The sequence below is a fragment of the Bombina bombina genome, chromosome 1, assembly GCF_027579735.1.
Source record: "Bombina bombina isolate aBomBom1 chromosome 1, aBomBom1.pri, whole genome shotgun sequence".
Classification (NCBI taxonomy): Eukaryota; Metazoa; Chordata; class Amphibia; order Anura; family Bombinatoridae; genus Bombina; species Bombina bombina.
The window spans coordinates 1,075,979,649-1,075,992,208 of record NC_069499.1 but is presented as its reverse complement, the minus strand read 5'-3'; the positions used below and the strand labels follow the sequence as shown (position 1 = coordinate 1,075,992,208).

General features: G+C 37.0%; 1 protein-coding gene and 1 long non-coding RNA gene across 2 annotated transcripts in view; one reads left to right on the top strand and one right to left on the bottom strand.

Annotated features, from left to right (window-relative positions):
- Nucleotides 1-12,560, top strand: part of RIPOR3 (RIPOR family member 3) — a 626,178-nt gene that overhangs the window by 253,719 nt on the left and 359,899 nt on the right. Inside the window, exons 4-6 of the mRNA XM_053692678.1 lie at nt 865-943; nt 1,302-1,325; nt 8,958-9,011. Coding sequence (XP_053548653.1) covers nt 865-943; nt 1,302-1,325; nt 8,958-9,011 — 157 coding nt within the window. The remainder of the gene's footprint in view (nt 1-864; nt 944-1,301; nt 1,326-8,957; nt 9,012-12,560) is intronic.
- Nucleotides 1-12,560, bottom strand: part of LOC128640288 (uncharacterized) — a 231,108-nt gene that overhangs the window by 107,951 nt on the left and 110,597 nt on the right. The window lies entirely within an intron of this gene.

Below are 12,560 nucleotides of genomic sequence, written 5' to 3'. Positions count from 1 at the left end.
AGTTTTTCAAGCAGTGGTGCCTTCTGTTTAGGTTACCTGTCTTGTCCCTCCCTTATCATCTGTGTCCTCTAGCTTGGGTATTGATTCCCAACAGTAATTGATGATGATCCATGGACTCACTGTGTCATTAGAAAGAAAACTAAATTTATGCTTACCTGATAAATTTATTTATTTCTTGACACAGTGAGTCCATGGCCCGCCCTGTTTTTTTCAAACAGTTTTTTGGTATATAAACCTCAGGCACCTCTGCACCTTGTGTTATTTCCTTTTCTCCTTCCCTTTGTTCAAATGACTGGGGTTTGTGGGTAGGAAAGTGATACTTAACAGCTTTGCTGTGGTGCTCTTGGCCTCCTCCTGCTGGCCAGGAGTGATAAATAAATTCATCAGGTAACCATAAATTTAGTTTTTTCTGCCACAGCAGATTTGCTACTTGATGAAAGCCACCATGCTCAACATCCATAAACAGTGATACATTTTAAAAGAACCATTTTTGCACACTTTTATTGCAAAAATAAATCTTACTGAATTTAAAATGCTCTGTTGGGCTTTTCAAATTCCTCATTTATGTCCTTTAAATGAGTGCTAAACCCACACATTGTCTTGCTTTTTGTGCTTTCTAATTAATATAATAACTATTTTCTGAGCAGACAATGAAATCTAGGTTAAGACACGAGACCCAAATTAAATACCAATATAAACATCATGCACCATTATTGAACAAGATACATTTCTACTTTAAGTAAAACACAATAATTTAATGTTCTTACCACTAGATGATAAGACTGAACGTTGCGTTTTTTAGAAAATAGTCTTTTGTTGTGGTTTGTGTAAAAATAACTGGAATATATTTGACTAATTTTGTAGAGAGTACCTTGAAGAACATCAAACACAGCTGGATTTCCTGGCTGGCCAACAGAAAGACATAAAAAGAAACTCAAGGCTGGTAAGTTTTAATGACTTTCAGTAATGAGTTTAACCCATATGTAATTTGAACATTTCTAAAAGTTTTAAAAATGCACATCAGTAAAAGTAGGATTTAATGTTTGTAAACTGTCTGCTATATTTTCTTGTTTGTGCGTTTATTTGTAATGTAAACTTTATTTTTATCTCGTCCACATTACAATTAAAATCCTTCCAACTGTTTGATTTAGTTTATGTGGACCAATATGTTTTTGATTGATTTACCGATTTTAACCTGAATTTGATTAATACAAACTTGTATTTTGGTTAGTAAATTTCATTCCCTTAATGTAGTTGTTTTTGTAGACAGAAATCAGTGCTGACTGTCATTTCTTTTACAGGCATATTTCTATGACCTTGACAAGGTAAGTCGTAACAAACTTTCACATAATGCATATTGCTGTCTGTTTCCTGCCCAAAGATTCGCAACTCACATTTCAGATGAAATTCCACTGATCCAGGCTAACACATATAAATGTAACAATTTTACACCAGATGAAGTCCATATGGCCCCTAGTCTTATATCTGCTTTCTCTAAATATTCAACTTTATTTTCCTGTTTTGACCATTAATTTTAAGTGATTTACACGCGTTGTCCTGCTTTGCAAACTAAAGTGCAGAAAAAAAATGCTATTAAATTTGTACATTATTTAATATTTTATTTTATATATTTATCCATAATATCTGCACCTGTAGCTAATAGTAGATAATTATAAATAATATTTAATATTTAGGCAAAATGGGAAGTAAACTGTTTAAATTTAACTTGAAACAAATATAGCCATAACAGTTGTTTTAATTGGCTGACAGATACTTTCCTTAATCCTAATACCAATTGGCTAATAGGTACTTCCTGCTGAGGGTTATTGATGTATGGTTACTTCCTGCTAATGCTAACAAGTACATAACTGATATTGCTGCATTTCAAATTAAATTGATTCAATTGGATACCTTACTTTCTTTCAGTCAGACAATTTTTGTTTGACTGAAAGACATGACCCCCATCTTCAGACTCCTGTGAAAATAGCAAGGTGTCACCTTGTTATTTTCACAGGAGTCTGAGGACGGGGGTCATGCCCCAAAAACGGTTACACACGTATTAAATGTTTTTCAATATTTTTCCATTTATTTATATTTTATATACTGGGTGGCACCCCACATTTCTATTAGAGAAACAGAGAGTGCTGGTATTTTGACATTATTATTATGTATGTGCTTATATATGTAAATATATATATGCACACATACACATATAAATACACATATATAGACATATACAATATATATATACATTTTTGAGCACTTGAACCATGCAATTATTTAAATCGATTTTAATGTGTTTTCAGTAGAAAAACTTTAAATTGAAGTATTGCTAACACACCTTTGACTTTTGCATAGTTGGTCTAGTGCGGTTTCGGGTTACCAGTTGGTCTTGTGTTGTTGGCTTGCATGCTAACTTTTTACTTTTACTTGTAATACCACCGCTAACCTGGGAGTGCTAATTTGTTACCTTGAGCGCAGTTAGCACTCATGAGCAATAAAATATTATCGCTTCACAATAATCAAGGCCCATATCGGGTAAATGTGGGAAAAATCTGATTTTTTGGCTTGCGTGCTAACTGAGTTCATAGTAAACTTTCCACTCTGGCGAGTTAGTGCGTGTATTACAAGTTGAAAGTATAAAGATATCGCAACCGCATTAACTTCTCCCCACAGATTTCAATGGAATGCATTAGACCAACTACGCTAAAGCCAATGTCAAATAGAAGAAATTTTCTTTTTAATATATATTTCAATATATACATGATGTTTTTAATTTTTTTTTTTATCTATACCTATATATCTGTATGAATATATACAGGTATAGATATAGAAATATCTATTTAGAAATACAAATAAGATTTTCTTCTAAGTGAAGAACATTGGAATATAAAATATTTACAGTAAAAAAACAGTAAAACATAACAAAAATACATGTTTAAATGTATTTGAGTTAAAAAGGGCTCCAAAGTGTGTGTGTGTAAATATATATATATTTATATAATGTGTTTGTGTGTGCATATATGTGTTTATATGTGTATATATGTATGCACACCTATAAAAACACATGTATATACACATATATTATAGTTATATATATATATATATATATATATATATATACACGCACATATATTTATACATACAGATAGCTCTCGATTTACGCCGGGGCTGAAGGAATGGTTGTAAAAAGAAACCAGTGTAAATTAAAACCCAGTATGTAATGTAAGTCAATGAGAAATGATGGAGTTAGGTTCCAGGCCCTTTCAAAATTGTCAAATGTAATCTATAACATAATACATTATATTTAACCCCTTAACGACCGAGGACGTGCAGGGTACGTCCTCAAAAAAAAGGCAGTTAATGCCTGAGAACGTACCCTGCACGTCCTCGGTGTGGAAAGCAGCTGGAAGCGATTCTGCTCGCTTCCAGCTGCTTTCCGGTTATTGCAGTGATGCCTTGATATGGAGGCATCCTGCAATAACCTTTGGTAGCCATCCGGTGCAGAGAGAGCCACTCTGTGGCCCTCTCTGCACCGGAGATCGGTGGCTCCCTGCGTTGGTGGGTGGGAGCCAGACCGGGAGGCGGGTGGCGGCCATCGATGGCCCTGGTTATGTGCAGGGGGGGTGGGATCGTGGGCGGGGATGAGCGGGGGCGCGCACGGACGCGCGCGCGTGCACGGGAGGGCGGGGGCGGGCGCGTGCACGGGGAGGGAGCGGGTGGGAACCGCTACACTACAGAAAATGTATTAATAAAAAATGTATAAATGTCTAAATATTTAAAAAAAAAAAAAAGATCAGCAAGGTGTTTGTCTGTGTGGGGGGGGAAGCTACACTACAGAAAAAAGCCAAACAAAAATAAAAAAAGCACTTTCTCTTGTTAAGTGTATCCAGTCCACGGATCATCCATTACTTATGGAATATATTCTCCTTCCCAACAGGAAGTTGCAAGAGTCCCCCCACAGCAAAGCTGCTATATAGCTCCTCCCCTAACTGCCATATTCAGTCATTCTCTTGCAAGCCTCAACATAGATAGGAGGTCGTGAGAGTCTGTGGTGCTTTCTACTTAGTTTATTCTTCAATCAAAAGTTTGTTATTTTTAAATGGCACCGGAGTGTGCTGTTTATCTCAGGCAGTATTTGGAAGAAGAATCTGCCTGCGTTTTTCTATGATCTTAGCAGACGTAACTAAGATCCATTTGCTGTTCTCACACATTCCTCAGAATTCCGTACCATCTTAACTATGATCCAGGAGAGTCAATAGAGGACTACAATGGATTTGAAGGATGCTTATCCTCACATTGTGATGCATAAAGATCACCATCGTTTTTCAGGTTTGCCTTTCTAGACAGGCATTACCAGTTTGTAGCTCTTTCCTTTGGGATATCTACAGCCCCAAGAATCTTTATGGAGGTTCTGGGGTCGCTTTGGCGGTCCTTAGAACGCGGGGCATAGAAGTGGCCCCTTATTTAGACGACATCCTGATACAGGCGTCAAACATCCAAATTGCCCAGTCTCATACGGACGTAGTACTGGCATTTCTGAGATCACATGGGTGGAAAGTGAACAAGGAAAGAGTTCTCTATCCCCAATCTCAAGGGTTTCCCTCCTAGGGACTCTGATAGATTCTGTAGAAATGAAAATTTACCTGACGGAGTCCAGGTTGTCAAAGTTTCTAAATTTCTGCCGTGTTTTTTCATCCCATCCGCGCCCTTCGGTGGCTCAGTACATGAATGAAATCGGCTTAATGGTAGCGGCAAGGGACATAGTACCGTTTGCACGTCTACATTTCAGACCGCTGCAACTATGCATGCTCAGTCAGAGGAACGGGGATTACACAGATTTGTCCCCCTGTTAAACCTGGACCAAGAGACCAGAGATTCTCTTCTCTGGTGACTATGTCGGGTCCATCTGTCCAAGGGTATGACCTTCCGCAGGTCAGATGGGACAATTGTTACAATAGATGCCAGCCTTTTAGGTTGGGATGCAGTCTGGAACTCCCTGAAGACTCAGGGATAGTGGACTTAGGAGGAGACCCTCCTTCTAATAAATATTCTGGAACTGGGAGTGATATTCCATGCTCTTCAGACTTGGCCTCAGTTAGCAACTCTGAGGTACATCATACTCAGTCGGACAATATACACGACTGTGGCTTACATCAGCCATCAAGGGGGAACAGAAGTTCCCTAGCGATATTAGAAGTCTTACAATAATTCACTGGACAGAGACTCACTCTTGTCTATCAGCTATCCATATCCCAGGTGTTGAGAACTGGGAGGTGGATTTTCTAAGTCGTCAGACTTTTCTTCCGGGGGAGTGGGATTTCCTCCGGAGGTCAAGACCAAGCAGGAGAGGGCTTTGGTGTTTTTGACAGCGTCTGCGTAGCCACGCAGGACCTGGTATGCAGATCTGGTGGACATGTCATCCTTTCCATCACGGTCTCTGCTTCTGAGACAGGTCCCTCTACCTCAGGGTCCTTTCAACCATCTAAATAGAATCAATCTGAGATGGACTGCCTGGAGACTGAACGCTTGATGTTATCAAAGCATGGCTTCTCCGAGTCAGTCATTGATACCTTAATACAGACATGAAAGCCATGAAAGGTGTAAATATCTGATTGTTATGAATCCAAGGGTTACTCATGGAGTAAAGTCTGGATTCCCAGGATATTATCTTTTCTCCAAGATGTTTTTGAGAAAAGGGTTGTCAGCTAATTCCTTAAAAGGGGACAGATTTTTACTCTGTCTATTTTTTTGCACAAGCGTCTGGCAGGTATTCTAGATGTTCAGGCATTTGGTCAGGCTTTGGTTAGATCCAAGCCTGTGTTTAAAACTGTTGCTCCGCCATGGAGCTTAAACCTGATTCTTAAGGTTCTTCAAGAAGTTCCGTTTGAACCTTTTTTGTTCCATAGATATCAATCTTTATCTTGGAAAGTTCCTTTTGGGTAGCTAATTCCTCGACTCGTAGAGTCTCCAAGTTATCTGTGTTACAATGTGATTCTCCTTATCTGGTCCTTCGTACGGATAAGGTAGTCCTGCGTACCAACCTGGGTTTTTTTCCTAAGGTGGTATCTAACAAGTACATCACTCAAGAGATAGTTGTTCCATGCTTGTATCCTAATCCTTCCTCAAAGAAGGAACGTCTATTACACAATATTGGACGTGGTTTGTGCTTTAAAGTTTTACTTACAAGCTACTACAGTTTTCATCAAACGTTCACCTTGTTTGTTGTCTATTATGGACAGAGGAGAGGTCAAAACACTTCAGCAGCCTCTCTGTCTTTTTGGTTAAAAAGCATAATTAATTTAGCTTATGAGACTGCTGGAGAGCAGCCTCCTGAAGGGATTACAGCTCATTCTACTAGAGCTGTGGTTTTCACTTGGGCCTTTTTTAAATGTGGCTTCTGTTGAACAGATTTACAAGACGGAGTCTTGGTCTGCGCTTCATACTTTTCAAATTTAACAAATCTGATACCTTGCTTCTTCGGAGGCTATTTTTGGGAGAAATAGTTTTTTACAGGCAGTGGTAACTTCCGTTTAAGTACCTGCCTTGTCCCTCCCATCATCCGTGTACTTTAGCTTTGGTATTGGTATTCCATAAGTAATGGATGATCCGTGGACTGGATACACTTAACAAGAGAAAACATAATTTATGCTTACCTGATAAATTTATTTCTCTTGTAGTGTATCCAGTCCACGGCCCGCCCTGTCACTTTAAGGCAGGTAATTTTTTCATTTGAACTACAGTCACCACTGCACCCTATGGTTTTTCCTTTCTCTGCATGTTTTCGGTCGAATGACTGAATATGGCAGTTAGGGGAGGAGCTATATAGCAGCTTTGCTGTGGGGGGACTCTTGCAACTTCCTGTTGGGAAGGAGAATATATTCCATAAGTAATGGATGATCCGTGGACTGGATACACTACAAGAGAAATAAATTTATCAGGTAAGCATAAATTATGTTTTTTTTTTGCAAACTGGGTACTGGCAGACAGCTGCCAGTACCCAAGATGGCCCCCAATGAGGCAGAGGGGAGGGTTAGAGAGCGGTTTTGGGGGGGATCAGGGAGGTTGGGGGCTAAGGGGGGGATCCTACACCCTAGCATATGTAAATATGCTAAAAAAAAATTTTTTTTTTTAAAAAAACCCTTTTATTTTAGTACTGGCAGACTTTCTGTCAGTACTTAAGATGGCGGGGACAATTGTGGGGTGGGGGAGGGAAGGGAGCTGTTTGGGAGGGATCAGGGGGTGGGATGTGTCAGGTGGGAGGCTGATCTCTACACTAAAGCTAAAATTAACCCTGCAAGCTCCCTACAAACTCCCTAATTAACCCCTTCACTGCTAGCCATAATACACGTGTGAGGCGCAGCAGGATTTAGCGGCCTTCTAATTACCAGAAAGCAACGCCAAAGTCATATATATCTGCTATTTCTGAACAAAGGGGATCCCAGACAAGTATTTACAACCATTTGTGCCATAATTGCACAAGCTGTTTGTAAATTATTTCAGTGAGAAACCTAAAATTGTGAAAAATTTAACTTTTTTTTCAATTTGATCGCATTTGGCGGTGAAATGGTGGCATGAAATATACCAAAATGTGCCTAGATCAATACTTGGGGTTGTCTACTATACTACACTAAAGCTAAAATTAACCCTACAAGCTCCCTAAAAGCTCCCTAATTAACCCCTTAACTGCTGGGCATAATACACTTGTGGTGCGCAGTGGCATTTAGCGGCCTTCTAATTACCAAAAAGCAACGCCAAAGCAATATATGTCTGCTATTTCTGAACAAAGGGGATCCCAGAGAAGAATTTACAACCATTTATGCCATAATTGCACAAGTTGTTTGTAAATAATTTCAGTGAGAAACCAAAAGTTTGGGAAAAAAAAAAAAGTGAACGATTTTTTGTATTTGATCGCATTTGGCGGTGAAATGGTGGTATGAAATATACCAAAATTGTCCTAGATCAATACTTTGGGATGTCTACTAAAAAAAAATATATACATGTCAAGGGATATTCAGGGATTCCTGAAAGATATTAGTGTTCCAATGTAACTAGCGCTAATTTTGGAAAAAAGTGGTTTGGAAATAGCAAAGTGCTACTTGTATTTATTGCCCTATAACTTGCAAAAAAAGCAAACAACATGTAACCATTGGATATTTCTAAACTCAGGACAAAATTTTGAAACTATTTAGCATGGGTGTTTTTTGGTGGTTGTAGATATGTAACAGATTTTGGGGGTCAAAGTTAGAAAAAGTGTTTTTTTTTCCATTTTTCCTCATATTTTATATATTTTTTTATAGTAAATTATAAGATTTGATGAAAATAATGGTATCTTTAGAAAGTCCATTTAGTGGCGAGAAAAACGGTATATAATATGTGTGGGTACAGTAAATGAGTAAGAGGAAAATTACAGCTAAACACAAACACCGCAAAAATGTAAAAATAGCCTTGGTCCCAAACGGACAGAAAATGGAAAAGTGCTATGGTCATTAAGGGGTTAAAGCCTTAAAACAAATACTATGAATTATAAACAGCATTATAAACAGTATAAAGTAACCACACAACACAGTGTGTATCATCAAACTAAGATAATACCAGATTGTGTGTTATTGTTTTCATGAGGTTGCTCACCATGAACTACTGAATGCACTCTACTTGTAATCAAGTTCTAAATATCTATAAATGCTTCTAACCCATCTAAAACATTTCCTACTAAGATATGTCCTAATCCTAAAGAAGGTCATTAAAAACTCCACAGTGACAAGAACAATATAAAGAAGTAATCTGTTATCCCTTTACTGATAAGGAAAATACTTCAGTTTCCATGAGACAATATTTCCTTTTGTATGTTTGGTTTAGTATTATTATTGTGCAGACCTTGTTTATGAAGATTATATTTTGATTTTGAATGTAGCGGTTACATTTTCTAAACAATATCCTGTTGTTCATTCCTGAAGGAGATCCGTTTAATTGAACGTCATATCAGAAAGTTGGAGTTCCATATTAGCAAGGTAAGCATTTGTTTATCTTTAAATAATGATAATAATAATAACAACACATAATGATAATAATAATAATAATAATAATAATAATAATAATAATAATAATAATAATAATAATAAAAACAACAACACGTTTTGGGTACATTTTTAAGTTACTGCAACACAGTATATTGAGGGCCAGATTACCGCTCCTGTGCTAACTAAGCTAGAAGTATGTTTTTTGCGCACATCGGGTAGCGTTCGTATTACAAGTTGAAAGTAAAAAGCCAAACTTTGAATATTACGATCGAGTTAACGTATTCCCCCCATAGAAGTTAATGGAGCAAGAAAGTGGGAAAAAAACTCAAACCCTACTCACCCGTAAATCCTATTGCATATTCTCATTTGCGCTAACCCAACATGAAAATATGAATATTTCACATTCCAAAGTTCTTTACATAGCAGAATATGTTCTATTTATTCATAAACACATATTTCTACATATATCTGATGGTATTTTTGTACAATATAAATCTATACCTATATATAGATGATTATATATAGGTATTGATATATACAGATATAATAGGAATGTCTATTTATAAATACTTGCTATGTTCAGAACATTTGAATGTGAACTATTTACAGTAAATACACAGAATAATACTTTTAAATACGAATATTGCATAAATATGATTTTTCATGTTTTCATCTACTTGACTACAAAGGGCTTCAATGCACACACCCACCCACACATATATATATATATATATATATATATATATATATGTATTGGTTTTTATAGGTGAATACATGTCTGTAAATACATATATATATATATATATATATATATATATATATATATATATATATATATATATATATATATATATATATATATATATACAGTACATACATATACATATTTAGAGATGTATATGTATGAATCTCTATGTTGAAGCCCTTTGCCTGCCTTTTTTCCCTAACACCTGAGACTTCATGGGCGCAATCCGATATACGGCGTAGTTTTCAGCGCAAGCGAGGGAACCTGCGCCGCCTGTAATTTCACCTTGCAACTCAAGCTATCTCATATACTGCGCCGTCAGATGCTAAAGTGCCGTAAGTCTGACAAACTAGCGATGTCCAGAAATCTGCGTAAGTACAAATTTCTGGAGTCGTCAGTGACTTATGGCACTTTAGAAACTGCCGCCGCCTACGAAAACTGACTAAATTATAAAATCTCCTGTAACTGTCTAACACGCCTGCCAAACATAGCCCGACACGTATACCCCTCCGCAATCCACCCTCTCACTCCTAACAATAAATATATTAACCCCTAAACCACCGCTCTCTAACCCCGCCGCCAGCTACATTAACTATATTACCCCCTAATATGATCTCCCTACACCGCTGCCACCTATTTTAACTATATTACCCCCTAATGTGAGCCCCCTACCCCGCCGCCACCTACATTATATGTACTACCCCCTAATCTGACCCCCTTACACCGCCACCACCTATATTAAAATTATTAACCCCTAATCTAATCCCCCTATCTAATCCCTTTTGCAGGCAGTTTAGGGAACTACGGGGCTCCAATACTCAGCGTAAGGCTTTACTACACCTTCAATTTGTGGCGAGGTGAAAATGGAGTAAGATTTCTCCATTTTCGCCACGTAAGTCCTTATGCTGTATATTGCATACCAAACTGCTCGGGTTTGGTATACCTGTCTATGGGCCAAAAAACTACGGCCGAAGGCAGAAATATATGGGCGTAACTTCTATGTTACGCCGTATATGTGATACCAAACCTGCGCAAAATTTGGCGGCGCCGGCTTTTGCGGTCGACGCTGCATATCGGATCGGGCCCCTAATCTTTGAGCCCTCATAACTTTATTCTGCAATTTTTTTCAAATTTTTTTATTAAATATTGTTATTAGCGTAACTGTACTTTGCAATATATTTTTTATGTGACACTTTTTTGTTTCACAAAAGTTAACCAAGTTACTTATAGCTCTAAGGATGCAGTAATCATTCTAGCTTAAATTGCGATTACGCTTACGTGTTCACGTTTACTTTGAACTTGTAATACGAGCGCTAAACCCGACACATGCAAACACCAATGATAAACCCCTTTTTGCTTGCGCATAACTGTTAGCGTGCCACTTGTAATCTGGCCCTGGATGTGTAACATCTTAAAAGCACAGTACATTTTTTTTGTGATACTTGTTGATGGAAAATATATCCTAAAAATAATTGTTCAGATATCATGAAATGTATACCTTTAATATGTATTCTCTGAACTTGCTAATAATTGTGTGCATAATAAAATGTATAGACTAGATCAGTGTTTTTCAACCAGTGTGCCGTGGCACACTAGTGTGCCGTGAGAGATCCTCAGGTGTGCCACGGCAGACTGACAACAGTGTGACATATTTTTTAAACTTTGCTTGTTTTTTACTCCCAGTGCAGGGGTAGTTTGTAGGAGGCATGGCATAACAGCACAATACATACAGTATGTGTGTGCTTGTGTGTATGTGTATATATATATATATGCTGTATTAGGCTACAATGTGTGATTTTTTTTAAATTTTAGGATGGTGGTGTGCCACGGGATTTTTTAATGTAAAAAAGTGTGCCACGGCAAAAAAAAGGTTAAAAATCACTGGACTAGATATAGCTTTTTGTTAAACAGAGGTGATTTGTTGTAATACATGATGTACTTTCTGGCTGTCCCTTGCTAAAACACTAATGTGATTGCAAAAATAGTTTTCTATTTAATTTAGTTTTTAGAATTTGGGACTGTTCTTTAAAATCACATACATATCTTAAATTTCATGTACCATGACAAATATAAAGCAGTTAACAATGTTTAATGAGTTGGCTAAAGACATGTGGTTAACCAGGCTCTGACAAGAGGTCTCTGGCCGGAACTGATTAGAGGTCAATGATTGTATTTGACAGGAACAGCTGTTTCCCATTTGTTTAAAAAATAAAAAATTAATACCCAGGCTGTCTCAGCTGCTTTAACCTATAGGTATTGGCCTTAGATTATGTTGGAAAATCTTTGTCTACTTAATGGAAGTGTTCAGTATACTGAAACTCTTAATAGAATAGCATTTTATTTATATATATATATAACACAAAACATTCTAACTTTAGAATATGAAATGACGGTGCATGGATTATAATTTGCATTTTAAGAAAAATAAATTTTAACAATTATCTTTATATTTGTTTACTGAAATCTTGTCCTATAATACTGTGTTGTGATATTGAATAATAACTTACTGGTATGTCATATATGTGTAACAAGCTTATCTTATCTTATTTTCTTCTCTAATAATGTTATCTCTGATTTCTGTCATTGGGTTATTTATAAAATATTTTCAGGAAATGCAATTGTGTTACTAATCAATCAGATAATGGTAGAAGTCTAAAAACCCTGTATCCTTTTTTGAGCCTTTGTACTTATACTTCTTTTTTTAATTTTAGCTTTATTGCATAAGTATTGCAATAAAAATAACATTGTTTTGAAATGACAGGCCAAGCTTTTGCTATATTTAACTACAATCATGG